Source organism: Mus caroli, unplaced genomic scaffold (assembly GCF_978045245.1).
Source record: "Mus caroli unplaced genomic scaffold, Mus_caroli_1 scaffold_7, whole genome shotgun sequence".
In the NCBI taxonomy this organism is placed as follows: domain Eukaryota; kingdom Metazoa; phylum Chordata; class Mammalia; order Rodentia; family Muridae; genus Mus; species Mus caroli.
In genome coordinates, this window is record NW_028227262.1 from 86910902 (window position 1) to 86927555 (window position 16654).

Here is a 16654-nt window from a genome sequence, read left to right on the forward strand (position 1 = left end):
TCGATGTATAGTGTATAATTGATACATTACAAGAAGTAATGTGAACAAGAATGTCTGAAGAGATGGAGTGTCTACAAAGGCCAGTTAAGTGACTAAAACTTCAGAATGGTAAAGAAATTGTTGCTTCAGATCCAGAGCCTAATTACTATTTATCTTGGCCTATCTTGAGTCCAGTAAAGAATCTTTCTTTTCCCCCCATCAATCCAAGAAGATTGACGTAACCATCTGATAACAAGTGAAAACTGTTGATTGCATTTGCTTAATAAAATCCTATTTATCCAACAACCAAAAGACTAAGACAACATTTGAGGGCTGTAGATGATATTTCTGTGCTGTGTGTGAAACCTGCATTTACCGTTTCTACCAACAAATTTGAAAGCACCTTGATTTATGACTTTCTTCCTTTTGTCATTATAAAACGTTCATGAAATTGAATCCATATTGGAAGAGGGAATTTGAGGTAACCTAAATGTGTGTTTCTGGGACATGGCCATTCATATTTGCTTCCAGAAGGAGCCATCTTTTATTCCCAGTGAAGTGAAAAATGTGGACTTTTGTACAGACAGTAGTGTTCAAATCTGCCTTTCCTGCACAGCTGTTAGCTTTGTAATAGGATTCTCCACTTATCTAAATCGCACATTACTGCCTAGTTCAATTTTCCATGCATGCTCAAGCTGTTGTCATTAACTCAAGAAGTGAATAGAACATTTTCAGTGACATTTCTTAAACCTTCTTATAAATATTTGCCAATTGGTCTTTAGTATTGCATCCATCAACACCTATTGGGAATGGCTGTCATTTGAACTTGAACAAAGTAATTTATCTTAAGCAACATCATTGTAGGTAAATCTTTATCGGTCATGATGGGTTCACAGTGAGAAATTGTAAGAGACTATTTATCCGGGCATTGAAAACACCTGTGTTAAAATTTAACTGTTCAAAGGCAACACTGCACTTCCTTGTAACTTGCACACATTATAAAATAGTCAAGAGTAATCAGGAAGATTCATGACACTCAACATATGCTAGAGCCATGGTAACTGAACCTTTGTTTACAGATCAGCAACCTCTGAGACTGGGCAACATGGTTTCCACTACACATTGTCTCCAACTTCTCTAAAGTTAGGTATCATAAGACAGATCACTTTCTAATTCATGGATAATGTTAACTTTAAGTAATTAGATAAAATCGAAGGCTTCAGATTACCGAGAAACACCTCAAAAGAAAATAAAGGAGTTATTTTGAATTTTAATTGCCCACATTTGTTTTCTATGTGCAGAGAAAAGAAAGGGTCAAATGGAGAAGTAATTACTAAGGCAGTATTGATTTGATGATTAAACTGTCTTCCCAGTTATTACAGACCACAATTTAATTCTCTCTCATATATATATGTGTGTGTGTGTGTGTGTGCGTGTGCATGTGTGTATATGTATATATGTATATAGATACATATATGTATCTATCTATATATATGTACATAGTATAGGTCTTATACACATATTATTAGTTTTTTCCATAAGTCAAAAATACTTGTGAGGCAATATATTTTAATTTAAAGTACACCACTGACATATTCCTTATACATAATTGTATTTATAGAAAAAATTAAAATAGGATGCAATGCAAAAATTAGAAGCAGATTTCAATGAGAACTCTTTTCAGTGAAGACGAAACATTGTGTTTTTAAAGTAGTGTTAATTTTTAAAATAATGGTTCCTGATGAAATGAATTATGTTTACCATGGCTTGACAATATTACCCTATTGTTGCAAGGATATAATGTTTCCTTCCCCATATATGTCCCTAAGAGCACCGAACAAGGACAGAGGAACTGTAGCACTGCTGCTTAGTGGGTACTATCACGTAGGACATCATCAGTGTGCTCTGTAAGTCAACATGTTTTAGTACTTCCAAAGAAAAGCAGTCACTGCACCTATAAGAGTCTCTGATGTCATCCTCAGGAGCCATGGCTTTACCCAGTTGTGCTGGAAGAGAAATCAGGTACCCTTACCAGCTGAGCCATTTTGATGGGTGGCTCTTATACAAATTTAAATATCTGATTCTTGGTTTCTTTGAATACACACTTTGATTTAGAGAGTCTTTGATGATTTTGGTTATTATATTTTAATTCTATGTATTAGTTAATAGTATATTGTGATTAAAGCTCTAAAAGTCAGGATAAAGATTTTCCTTTCTTTAAAATTGTGTGTGTGTGTGTGTGTGTGTGTATGTATGTGTGTGTGTGTGGTGTCTGGGTGTTTTGTCCTTATGCACGCCTGTGTATTACGTGCATGCAGTGTCTGTGAATGAAGGCCTGAAAAAGGAATCAGATCTTCTGATACTGGAGTTACAGGTAGCTTTAAGTTGCTATGTGAATGATGGGAACTGAACCTGGGTCTTCTATTTGAACAGTAAATGCAATTAACTGCCACACTATCGCTTCAGCCCTTATGCTTTCCTTTTTATTAACAAGAATTATTGAATGGTACAGCACTCTTAGATTTTAAGATTTACCTGATGCATGCATGGTATGAATTTGATTGGGATTTGATAAAATGTCAAGTATCCCTGCCTGCTTTTCTCCTTTAGACCTGCAAAGTAATAAAAGAACTGAAAATTCATAATACTTAAGAGTAAATATTTTTATTTAAATTTTTATATTTCTTTAATTTTTTATACAATATATTTTGATCATGACTTTTCCTTGTTCGACACCTCCTAGGTCAAACCACTCGTCTAGTGAGCCAACTTCCTCATACTTATTCTCCCTGTCTCTCTCAAAAATGAAAATCAAATGAAAATGAAAATAGACAAAATATATAAAAAAACTGAAACAGAAAGTACATTGAGTCTGTTCAGTGTTGGCCATCTATTCCTGAGTTTGGAGTCTGCCCTAGATTATGGTTATGGTTAACATATATAGTGACACTCCAGTGTACAAAACTGATTTTTTCTTTCCCCACAATTATCAGTTTCAAACAGCTTCTATGTTAGGAATGGGATTTTGTGTGCACTTTGCATTTGCAGCAATGGATTTAAGTTACATGACGCTGCAGATCCACACATGCTGCCTACTCTTCTGTGAGTGCTTATGTGCATCAATCCTACTGAATATGGAGTCTTGGTTCTTACATCATGAAAAGTTCCTAAAGAATGCATCTATATTTCACTCTCTCCAGTTGTTTCTCTGATGTGATAACTTATCTGAGCCACTAATAGAAAGTATTCCTTTGTATGAGAAATAAGAGTAAGGGAGGGGGACTCTAAATGATAAGCAGAAAGAGAAAATACCCATGAAGAAATTAGAATGGAGAGGATATGAGCAAGTGTTACTCACAAAGAAAGAAGTCCATTTGTAGAGAATGAAATCACAAGTGATAGACGGAAGATTTGTTTCTTATTTTGTAATAGAAAAACACCTCTAGTTTTGCCAATATTTGGTTAGATAATTTCACAGAAAATAATAATAAATTTTCTACAAAGGAAGTACTGACTTATTGAATCAAATATTCTGCCTTTCCCACCCCTCCCATTAACTTAGAATTCAGAATCCAACTTTTGTATATCAAGAAGAGAGAATGTCAGCAGTTGTCATCACCCTTTGATTAGAAGATAAAAGCATTTATAATATGATGTCATATTGCCATATTGCTTCAATGTGAATTCACTGTATTTATAAAGCATTTGAGGAAATCAACATTTATTAAAGAAGATATAAGAACTTTAGTGTGACCAGAACAAGTGCAAAACAAGTTTGTACATATATCATCCTTACATGAATTCTGCTAATTCAACAGTAGGTATTTTAAATATTATGTTGCAAATTTTGCTGGAAAGGCTTTTCTGAGCTCTCTGAAGGACATGCTGCTTTGGAAACCCATATAAATAGAAACACTTCCTTCCAAGACGAATGGTATTTTCTTCAACTTCCTTACTAAGATTAATATTATTTTCTTCAACATCAAAGAAATAAGCATATTTGTCTACTTATATAAATAATATCTTAATTTAAACATATGCATAATGAATGGGAATATGAGAAAATATATACATACATATATGTATATATACTTCTACATATATGTATATATGTGTGTATGTATTTACATGTATGTTCACATTTGTATTTACAATATCAATGTCCTTAGTCACTAACACTACACCACCCACCTCAACCATGTTCTCTCCTTCCCTCTCTTCTTCCCCTTACATTTTCTTACCTCTCTCCCTCCTTGTACAGCCTCCAGTCGTTTCAGGCTTAAACCCTGGAAGAAAATAAATATAATACATAACTATACACAAGGTATCAACTCATAATCAGTACAAGAACACTGTAGTAGAGGAAAGTACTCAGAATTTAGTTCTCACAAAGAAATTCCCTTTTCTAGTGTTACGAGTGCTTTCCATAGTAGAAGAAAATGCAAGCCTAGCCAAATACACACTATGCTTTCAAGAGAGATTTAACCTGTTTATTATCAAGGTAATTGCAAAATGAGTTCATGACACAAGATGGAAAAATAGACATTGATTGCTTTTCTGCTATCTATCTATCTTTCAGTCTGTCTGTCTGTCTATCTATCATCTATCAATCCATCCACACCAGGATTATGTATAATCTATCTTTATTGAGTCAATGAAACATAATAAGGGAATATATTATAAGATTGATTTTTCTATCAAAACCAAATGATAAATTTAATTCCTGCAGTAATCCCTGAAGTGGTTTCTTGCCTTGAAGAAATGAAATGAAAGTCACATTACCCACAGTTATAATAACAATAAGCAATGCTACAACACTCAATTTCTTTCATATTTTTCTCATCATTTTTCTAACTTTTCCCCTTTCTTTTTTCTCTTTTATCTTACAGTGTCATCTGTTAAATGTTTACTCTGACTCAGGCATCGTATTAGACATATATATATATGTCTAATATATATATATATATTATATATATATAATATATATATATATATATATATATATGAGAATCCCCAAATATTACATGATTATGCCAAATAGATGTAATGATCAACTTCAAGAGATGATGTTCTAAAAGTAATTCTCTAGTTATAAGTATGAGGCCTGTAATAGACATCTGTACAGACCACAGCTTGGAATGACATTGAGCCAGCCATCTTCTAGGTTGGAGAAGAAAGGCATAGAAAAAACTCCTACAGAGACAGTAACTCTTCTGAGCACACTAATTGAGCTCCAACATCCTGGGATCACTGGTATTCACTCTAATGCAGAAGCCCAGGTTCTATGCCAACACAAGTTGTCCTGTGCACTGGGAGACCTAGAAGCAGACCTAGAGACATGGCTCAACAGTTATAAGAGCATGCTGCTCTTGCAGTTTAGCTCCTAATACTTAGGTCAGATGGCTCACAATCAGCATTTACTTCAGCTCCCAGATATCTGACTCCATCTTAAGGCCACTGGCATCTACTATTGAGTGCATATACCCACACACAGAATCACACAATTTAACATTAAAAAATTAATACGTTTAAAATGCTGGGAAGCACTTTACTTAAGAAATGCTAATGCTGTAGCTAGCATACTTTGAGCTGGGCAGAAGGGGAAATGGAAAGAAGACACAAAAGCTTTCTAAATGGTAAGAATTTTCAAAGGAAGTTTGTACTTTCTTATACACATGTTACTTTGATACTGAAGATATAAAAATAAAGGCTGAGATATTCTCAAAATTCAGACTGACTTCTTTTCATTTTCTTCTTTATAAAACAGCTGCTCGTGTCAGGAGAATTAAAAAAAAAACTATAAATTCTTGAAGTGATAAATATATTAATTATGCTAATTTGATTGTTATACTTTTTCTATACATATCAAAACCTCATATTTATCCAATAAAGTGATATGGGTACTACATGTCATTAAAGTATATTAACAGGGCCTGGAGACATGGCTCAGTGTAACTATTGCTTTTATTTGCTGAGATGATGCCAGGACGAGATCAGAGCCATACCCATGCTGTGTGAATACATGGCTTGTGCTGAGCCCAAAGCATTTTGTTCTCTGTTCTAACTATCCCTAGGTCTAGGTCTGGAAGTTTCTAGCTTCCAAACACTCTAATCTCTCTGCTGATTCTATTCAGCTTCTCTGGGCTTCTGACTGAATTACTCTACTTGGCCTCATATTAACCTTGGCAATATGTTTTAATCTTCTGGCTCCTTCTCATTATCTGGCTCATCCTGTCTTTGTCTGTGCCTAGCTTTTCCTTTCTGCAACTTGTCTCTGTAAAACTGTTCCAGTAAAACTGCCATTCACAAACAAAACATCACATAACATAAAGCGATGTCTATCCTGTTTTTCTCCCTATGCTCTAAATAGCCCTTAAATAGCCTCTTAAATAGCCCTTTTCCTGTGCTGTTCTCTCGAGAGTTGGGCATGTATCTCTGACTCATTCTGACAAATCTTTCTCTAATTCATCACTTTGTATGCCTCTTAATTAGATTTCACTTTCAAACATTGCTGCTTCCATCTACAAATTAACCTTATGTTCATTGGTAGTGATTAAAGGTGTGTACGAAAGATGTTTCTGCACTCCAGTGGATCATGTAAACTTAGAAAGGAGTTTAATGTGATCTCATGCAAGAGCTTAAAATTCCTCCAGAGTTTAGCAGTTAAGAGCACTGTCTGCTTTTACAGAAGACCTGGATTAAATTTCCAGCACCCATATGGTTTACAATCATGAATAACTCCAGTTCACGGGGTTTAGATGTTCTCTTGTAGCATATTTGGGCAACAGGTACCCACATAGTATTCAAATATGCATGCAACCAAGATATACAAGTGTGTAAAATAAACTAAAAAATAAAGCAAGCAAAATGTATATGTAGATATAAAGCATATTAACAAAATTAACATGTTTTGCATTTCTCTAAATAATTTAATAGAATAGAAAATCATATTTTTTCTTATTAAGCTAATAATTTTATTTAAGTCAGAGTATTTCTGATTTCTGATATGATTATGAATGTTACATAACTTGAGTTATAAATTTGTATCTTCAGTACATCTAGTAAAATGATTATTTTGTGAAATGTAAACATAACTTTTATTCACCAGATATAATTGATTGTCTCAGAGACATACTGCTGAAAAAGTTCACCCTTTCTAGTTCTTTCTGAGTTCTGGCTGGCTGGTTCAGCTCACCTTTGATGGCTCAAAACTCCACTCTAAGATGATTGATTCACACTCACCTCTTTTGACTAATCATTGAATTGCTCTACTTAGAAAAACTGCTTCTGAAATCCACAAACAGCACTGCACTGACTGCATGAACTGAATAGAACCGAATGGAACAGCAAGACCTCAAATCAACTCAAGTACATTCAATTAAACAGCACTTAACTGCACTCTACTCCATTGCCTGAACTCAGCTGAACTACACTTACTGAACTGCCCTTTATTCCTGACTCTGTACTGCTCTTAAATAGCTTCTTGTTCCTTTCTACTCTTCTGAGAGTTGGGTGCATTCTATTTCTGACTCATTCTGTGGAACCTTTCTCTGATTTGTTACTTTGTCTGACACTCAAATTAGATATCACTTTCAAATATGGCCTTTTCCTTCTACAAACTAAACTAAATTTGCCTTCATTGTTTGGAAGCATATTAAGCATGTGTGTGTGTGTGTGTGTGTGTGTGTGTGTGTGTGTGTGTGTGTTTATTCCAGCCAGAATGACTAAAGTATGTCATTCCAGCCAGGCCTCAAAGACCTAGAAGATCTTTCGATATGATCCCTTGCCAGAGCAGCCATATTGCTGAATTAAAATTCATCTACAGTGAAGTGATATGCTACACTTTGTGTATTGTGGCTATTAATTTCATCATTTAAGAAAAAAGATAAATGCTTCTGCTGTTAATTAACAAAAATATTATAAGTATTTAAATATTTCATATCTACAAGAAGATTAAATTATACAATTACTTCTTTGGGTATCAGTGTATAGGATTAGAAGATTGTGCAGTCTTGTTTTAACAAATTGCTTTATGAAATTTCTTTCTTTAATTATTCTGATAAAGCTACTGAATAAAAAATTGCATATGTCCCTCCCCCATTTCTATGTTGACAAACATTCTAGAATCCACCTGACAGCATATGCAACTGAATAGCAGCCCGCTGTCTGAGCAGAAAGACTTGTCCGCATTTAGAATACATTTTGAAAAGTTTAATTCCAATGAAAAGAGTATGAGGAAAAACATTAACTTCTCAAAATAAAAGCTAACATAAGACATTCTAAAGTGGATTCATTTGCACAAGTATTAACAGTTGGGAGAACTATTCAGAGGCAGGTTTGAATTCAGAATCATGTTGTTTTTAATCTCTGGTTCTCGACTTCTGTGTCTGCCAGCCAATATATTTCACAATCACTTTCAAGATAATCTTTGTGCTTTAAGTTAAACATCGTAGCTAGCACATCTGTTCATATTGAAGGTAGGAGGAGACATATCAATTTTGCACACAGTAAAAGCCAACACTGTCTTTATTTTCTCTTCTTCATCTTCCAACTCATTGTCTACTACCTGACCTTGTCATCACTGTTGCATCTATGCTTAAATATAAGACAGCATTGAATAAGATGCTTGTGTTCTTCCTTGAATTGGGAGAATGCAGTGTTATAGGAAGCATTTGTGAATAGACAATGAGTATGAAATTAGGATGTACATATTACGTGTACAAGCTTAAATTATTGTTTAAACTATTTTGGCACGCCTTTTTCTCTCCTACAATACTTTGATATTTGCCATTTGAGAGAAAAATTTTAAAGATGTTAAAATGTACTTTTTTTTCTCCATACAATCTTTCTGTTCTTCACATTTCCCACTACCTTTTTCAAGGACTAAAGTTCCAGCTGCATATGTAGCAGAGGATGGCCTCGTTGGTCATCAGTGGGAGGAGAGGCCCTTGGTCCTGTGAAGGGTCTATGCCCCAGTATAGGGGAATTCCAGAGGCAGGAAGCAGGATTGGATGGGTTAGGGAGCAGGGGGAGGTAGGAGGGGATAGAGGATTTTCAGAGGGGAAACTAGGAAAGGGGACAACATTTGAAATGTAAATAAAGAAAATATCTAGTAAAAAAAAAAAAAAAGGAAAAAAGAGTTTTTCATTGGTCCATGTGCCATTGATAACCTTTATTGTCAACTTGTTTCTTCTGGCTTGGTTCCTTACTTTGCATATTTTCTAGTAGTATCTTAGACAGTTTGCTAATCATTGTATTTCACATCTTTATATATGCTTTATATTATTATGCTTAATTCCTTCGCTTACTCAAAGAAATCACTTATTTTGATATAAAATAATGACTTGATTCTTTTCCCCTTTGCCTTTCTCAGCTTGGTTTTTTTCTACTGGGTAAATTTTCTTCCTGGTTATAAATCTCACTTAACCATTTTTTTTCTCTTCCAGTAATTATTGTGTCTGCCAAATAATGTGAGTTTTATTTTGTGAATACTAGATTTTGCTAGATTCTCTTACTAGAATAACCTCTTGCAGACTTTTAAGTTTCTGCTGATTCAGACTAATTTCTCTCTAGCTTGGTTGAAAGTAAAGGGGAAAATCTAAATTAATTTTTACTGTTAACTCCTGCTTTTCCTATGACTCAGCTCAGTACATTGCATGGCTAGGAGCTAATGGACATTGTGCTACCCTGGCTGAAAGGCACTCTGGGCTATGGAAGGAGCTGGTATCTACACTCACCTTTCTTCCTGTTTCCTCTGGTCATGTGGAAAATTAGAACACATATATGGAGATTACCAAACTAAGACTCCAGAGGCAACCCCAGTCTTTAACATCACTTTCAATTTGTTAACCAGGGACATTTAAAACCAGGGCTGTTTTCTTTTCAATAGCATCTGGCCTCTTTCTGGCCATCTACCTACCACATGAGCAGAAATTTTGGCATTTCTTATGATTTATATTAATAGCCACTGAAGCACAAGGAATTTATTCATGAGAAAATTAATACATTTTAACCCTGTCTGAAGAACAAATGAAATCATCAACAATCAAATTATTCACATGGATATATTCAAATCAGTGTGCCTATTATCTAGCTCTTAAAATTAGTACAAAGAATTTTAATTGATTTGAAATCTACTTCACCTTCAGCATATATGTTTTTCTCACTAGAGAGTATAAACTCTTTTCATTGATCAAAATTAATCACCTGAGACCAAATCAAAATGTTATAGATTGTACATAGAAGGAAGAATTACCCTGAAGCAAGTGTTCTGCAGCGTGCTAAATTAAGATGGTTTAGCAAGGCATAAAGTAGAAAAAGCTATTAACTTAAAAAAAAAAAAACTACAGAACTTTTTAGCCAAATTTTCTTCCCAGTGAAACTGTGAGGGTGTGGGATCAATTGGCTGGGTAAGCAGGGGTAGCTGGGTAGCTGGGTAGCTGGGTAGGTGTGTGATGTCAACTGTGTCTGCAGCCTGGGCCTGCCTGTATGACACCATCCTGATAGACGGAATCCTCTTGCAATTTCTATCATCCATGTATACTTCCTTAGCTCTACTGTACCCCAGAGGTTTTAAAGGTGTTATCCAGAATCTGTGATTTGCTTGGTTGACTTTTCTAGTATAACAATATATAGAGTACACATATGGAATACATATTTTATTCCCAATATTGGAGATATTGCCCGTGATAATTAAAAATTAAATCTAAAAAGTTATGATTTAACTGCAGAAAGTAAAAATCCATTACTAAAAATATTAAAATGACTGTGTAACTTTTCACATTTAGTCTCAGCCACCAAGGCACAGGAGAGAGTCATGGGCATTTTAAATAGCTCGGAGTTCAAGAGCCCCATGTGAGAGACCAAGAAGCTTGAAAGTTGATTTATGTTAAGTGGCAGTTTCAGAATTTAAATCCAGGCCATTGGGGTTCAGATCCATAATTATCTTTGTTTAACAAAATTTTGCTAATATATCTATCATCCATCTTGTCAGAAAACCTTTGTAACTTTTCAAGCATTCATGAGCCACATATCCCAAAATTTATAGCTTTGAAACTGAAGTAATTTTGGGCACAATTGGGATAATCTTCATAAAGCATAGTATCATGTCCAGCACACAGCTATTCACAGTGTGTCTTAAGCTTTATTAGTATTTTAAGATACTGCTGCAATTTGCATTGTAAAACATGAAACATTTACTCTACTACAGTTTTTAAAATACAGTGTGTGTGTGTGTGTGTGTGTGTGTGTGTGTGTGTTATCTGTAAAACACTCTACTGACCCAATGTTTTAGCTGGAAAAATTCTATTCTTACAGTCAAATTCTACAAAGTGAAACAAAATGACCTATTACTTGATTTCCTCTCTTTTTGATTGTTTTTATTTTATTTTATTTTTTTAGACTAAAGGTATACAGCTTTATACAGTCCTACTGTTTATCTCACTTCTCAGCTGTGGTTCATGGCCCAGAACAATCAGAGGTTTTCCATTCCTGCCTCCTCACTTCTTAGGAAAATTCTTCTTCAGTCTAGATTCAGTATTTGGGGGGGAGCAGTATGCTCTTTAATGATAGTAGCAATAGTTAGCCTTTGCCTAAGCAAACAAGTCAACTTTTGCCAAAGCAATAGACTTCTTTGCTTATTATGAAAGTGGCAAAGATATTTTCAGTGAACATCCCCTCACAGTTCTACATTGTATCATTTGTTTCAAGTTTAGTGCACAGCAATATGGAAAAACAAACCAATTGTCTGTTTACATATGTAAAGAGATTATTTCCATCAAATAATGGATTCTAATTTGTGACATGTATAATAAATGGTGATTATTTTCTTATTTAAAAATATTACTTGGCAATTCTATTTTATTAGTCCTCTGTTTGTCAATCTCAGTTTTCTTTGTCTTTTATACACCAACTGCTTGAAGCCAACTTGGATTTTTGTCAAATACTAAAGTCTTCTGCCTTTTTCACCTCCGTTTATGATTATTGTGCATTATCTGTAAGTTCCATACAAACAAAAACCTTTGATTTTTTTTTTTTTTGATGTGATCTCAACTGCCCAAATAGAGCTTGGAGGATGCTAATTATGCTAAGTATGTAATTCAGTGTTTAGTGAGGGAACATTTGCTTCATGTTTTGGTTGGGTCAGTGAGTTCTTCTAAGGGGCTGACAATAGGGATTTTTTTGGGGGGGGTTTTGTTCTGTTGCTGTTGTTTGCTTGTTTTTAGTATTGCCCACCAAGGCTCATTAGGGAAGCTGATGGAACTATTCATAGTTCCAACAAGGCTTAATACCTTAAATGTCCATCTTGGTGCCTGGTTCAATTTAAGCCTTTTAAAATTTAGATGTTAATAATTTCCTCTGTTGCCTCACTAATAGGCTTTATTTTTATTGGTAATCTGCATTTACTTTGCTGAGAAAATGATTATGCACATATGTAAATTTATAAATAAATCCTTTCGAGATTCATTTTCTCAGTATCAGTATTGATGTAAGTGACTCCTCATGTGTTTGTTGCATTAATTTAGAAATTCTGAACATTTCTATGGATGCTTATACTAAAAGAACCTCAGAAAAAATCACTGTTACATGTAATCTCTAGTTTAAACATATGTAATTTGGTGATCATTCTTTTAGTTAATATGTTAGATTTTTTTCCTTATAAAATGATTATATTGTAAATCCTAGAGAAATTTCCAAAGCACATATTGCTAGACAGCTCATCAGAATTTTACTCAAAGATAATCCAAAGACAAAAATCACCCAAGTGTCAACATTTACAAAATTATTTTTTCTTTCTGTTGTGTTTAGTCACACACTAGCACCATTGAGAGCCTGTGCCTAACATCTGCAACTCAGGGTGGATGTCTCAATTTGTTCCTCTTTCCTTTTTTAAAAACAGAGATGTCCTTATTCCCAGCTACATCACTGCTTCACTATTAAGTGCTATCATTTTGAGAGTAGAAATGACACATTGTCTTTGATAGCTCCTCTTCTAAAGGAACACATTTGTACATGACACAGAAAGTCTCATATATTGATTTTTAACACCAGTGCTGCTTTCTAAACTGAGGTGGTAATCCTCATGGGATGACATAAGAAAGCACAGGTCACAAAGCATATGGCAACCTCAAAAGATGTCTGAAAGCACAAGAACAAAACATTAAATTATCAAGCAGGTTATGAATACAAAACTTCCCCAGCATTAATTTCACAGTTGCCCTTTGACTATAGCTTTGGTTCTGAACATGCACACTTATGCTCTGGAAATGATTTCACATCATACAAAGTCAATGCATGCTTCCTGAAACAGTTTGGTTCGAATTGGGGACCATCATCTAATAAAATCTCCGATGTTTGTAATAGTCATACAGTGCAATTGCCACTTATAGAAACACAATGGATTCATGGGAAATATGACTAATATTGCCCATCATATGACAAATGAGAATATTTTGAACCATATTGTATCAACACGAATTGTTTAATACTTGTTCTTATCTCTAATTTACATTTCATTGGGAAATATATTGTTAAATTTGTTTTAATATTAGATAAAAATCTTATATCAGTTTTTGCAGTGGCATTAAACACAGATCTGCCATTGTGTGCTTCATAGTCATGTGAAGTAGTTGAAACACTAACAATTACAACATCAAAATATTGATCAACTCTGAAACATGTATAAAGTATTCTTCATCCTCCTCAACCTTAAATATTCAGCAAAAATTGATTTTTTATGAAAATTAGATAAGCAGTTCATCTCATTATTGTGAACATTTGTTTTCATCTTTCTTTTTTTTTTAAATTTCTTTATTTTATTTACATGAGTACACTATAGCTGTCTTCAGACACAACAGAAGAGGGCATCTGTTCCCATTATTATAGATGATTGGTGGCCACCATGTGGTGGCTGGGAATTGAACTCAGGACCTCTGTAAGAGCAATCAGTGCTCTTAACCACTGAGCTGTCTCTCCAGCCCCTATTTTCATCTTTCAAATGGGGTAAAACTGTATGTCTGTCCAGTGCTGACTTTAAAATTTGATTTTCTTATAATTTATTGTCTTTTTTCGATTTGCATTTATTTTATATACCTTTAGCACCTAGGTCATACCAAACAAATCATATTAAAAGAGGGCACAAAATATTTGAAATAACAGATGCCATGGAAATTATATTGCTAAATTACATTCCATTGTGTTGAAGGTGACTGCATTAATCCTGTTTTTTAATATTGCAATACTGAGACAAGGTGTTTAGGTAGCTTGTACAAGAAGATTTAGCTCAAAAGAGATGGGTTTGAATACGAAACCTAGAGTGTCTGCTTGCAGACATTCCTTATGAGTCATACAGTCACTTGTTCTAAAAACATCCCAGGTGATTGAGTTTGCTCTCTCGTTTGAATTAGATGAATACATTCCTTTAAAATAAATTGAATAACCCATTCATTTTATTAAAGTTCACACCATCCACCTAAGCAGTATAATTTTTTTTCATCTTGAAAAACTAAGTGCAAGAAAATAAATTATTGGGGTTTAATTCATTTAGAATTTTAAAAAGTAATGTGAAAAAAAATTAAAGTAAATGAATTTGGATTTCAGAGCCCCTGATTCCCTGGAAAGAAATGTGAAATTCAATTGATATATTTCCTGAGGCAGTCAAAGATTAAAAGAAAATTAATGTTACTGTACGGGCACAAATAACATTTCATAGAGTTTGTGATGATGGTTGCTCCAGGCTAACTAAAGTATTAAACTAGTCCAATGCATCCATGTCCCCAGAATCCTGGCAGTATTCATTGTGGCACACTGCATAAGTTAAATTTCTTCTGCCGCAGGGACTTGGATACTCGAGTTTATGAGACTCCATGTGGTAAAGCTTGTCCTTAGCTGGACTCCTGCTAGGGCTTCAGGTGCTCTCATTGGAGTGGTCATTTCTAGAAAAGTGTTTCCTCTATCAGATGTGAGACTAGTTAACAACTCAGAATTATAAACTCTCAGCATGGTATTATTCTTAACTGCTTCCAGCTGATATGAATGATGTATTCCTTCAGTGTACAAGGATGGTGGAAACGCAAACCAACAGGAAGTTTGCATATGTAAAGACAGTATCACCATCAAATATTACATTCTAATGTGTGAACTGTAATACTGTAAACACTGATTATTTTTATTTTTAAAAAAGTTTACTTTGTAACTCTTTTTGTATTAGTTCTCTGTTATCAATATCAGTATTTTTTTTTGTCTTTTGTGCAGCAACCTTGAAGCCTGCTTTGATTTCTGTCAAGTATTAAATTCTACTGCTGTTTTTTTTTCTTGCCTCCATAAAAACAAAATATTTGAATGTATTCTAGAAGTTTGTTACTCTTGTGCATCAACTGTAAGTTCCACATGAACAAAATCCTTGATTTTATTCTTTTGGTGTGATCTTAACTGCCCTATGAGTGTTTAGTGGGTGCTGATTTGCTAAATATATGAATGAAGTATTTTGAAATATTTGTTTTTATTTTATTTTGTTCATGTAAATTCATGTAAGAAAGAATATGTACTCCTGTGTGAACATGAATGTCATAAGAGGGCATATGATGCCTTGGAGCTGGAGTTACAGGTGTTTTTTAACATCCTGATGTGGGTGCTGGAAATTAAGCCCAAGTCCTCTAAGAGGCAACCCCTCAGCATCTGAATATACACTTTATAAATCACTTCTGTATTTAAAGAGTTGAACATAGTTATATATGCAGTTAGAAAGCCTCATGTTTAAACCCAAGCACTACAGATATTAAATATAAATACATAAAACTTTATTGATAATATAAAATTTAAAATTTTGTATATCACACTTACAAAAAATGCACACTATTACATTTTTCTGTTAAATGCCTAAGTATAATTGTGGACAGAACTTTATGAATAAGAAATTAATGATTTCTGACTCCCCCTTAGATACCAATTCTTGACTGAAGAATGTTCTTTTTCTGTCAAGATGATAGGTGTTACTTCTGGATCTAAAAAGATCATGATATGAAAAATATGAATAAATATTTCTCCCAAATAAAGAACATGGATGATAGAAAACTATTACAATAATTAGTGTACTTAAATTTTAATCATGCTTTAAAGAAAACAGAGTCAATGAAGAATGTCTGTACTATAAGTTGAGTACAGACAACTAAAAATCATGAATTTACACATGGTTCAATCTAATACAAATGTTAAATGACTGTCAATAGGTTTTTTTACACTGACATTGTCAACCTCTTGATAAATTGAATCTCTCAAAAGTCTGAGAGGACTGGAAATACTGGTCCTAAACATGACTGCCATCTGCTAGACCATCTCCATCTCTGTCATCCCTCTTCTGTGTCTTAGCTCTTCTTCACTCTCGTATTGATCTGCATTATGCAGTTCTTTTCCTTATCAGGGAAACTATTATTCAAGGAAGGCTCAAAACTGCAGTTCTTCAGAGTTCCTTGAACTTGATGAGTCCATGGAAATAAGATACTAACAGCACTTTGCACCTTTCTTATGATGCAGAATGCTTGTTCTATTTTGCTCTTTAGGAAATTTATGTTCTGTGGCTAGCAATGAAATCTTACCTTATTTCCCCCCATTTTTGGAAATACATATAAAAGAAACTTCCATTGTACACAATAGAGTATATTTCATTGAATGACCATCA

At 34.1% G+C, this 16654-nt stretch overlaps 1 protein-coding gene across 2 annotated transcripts in view; it reads right to left on the bottom strand.

The window, feature by feature from the left end:
- Ccser1 (coiled-coil serine rich protein 1) overlaps nucleotides 1-16654 on the bottom strand; it is a 1169843-nt gene that overhangs the window by 395441 nt on the left and 757748 nt on the right. For both annotated transcript variants that reach the window (XM_029478490.2, XM_021165504.3), the window contains exon 10: nucleotides 4221-4265. In XM_029478490.2, coding sequence (XP_029334350.1) covers nucleotides 4221-4265 — 45 coding nt within the window. The remainder of the gene's footprint in view (nucleotides 1-4220; nucleotides 4266-16654) is intronic.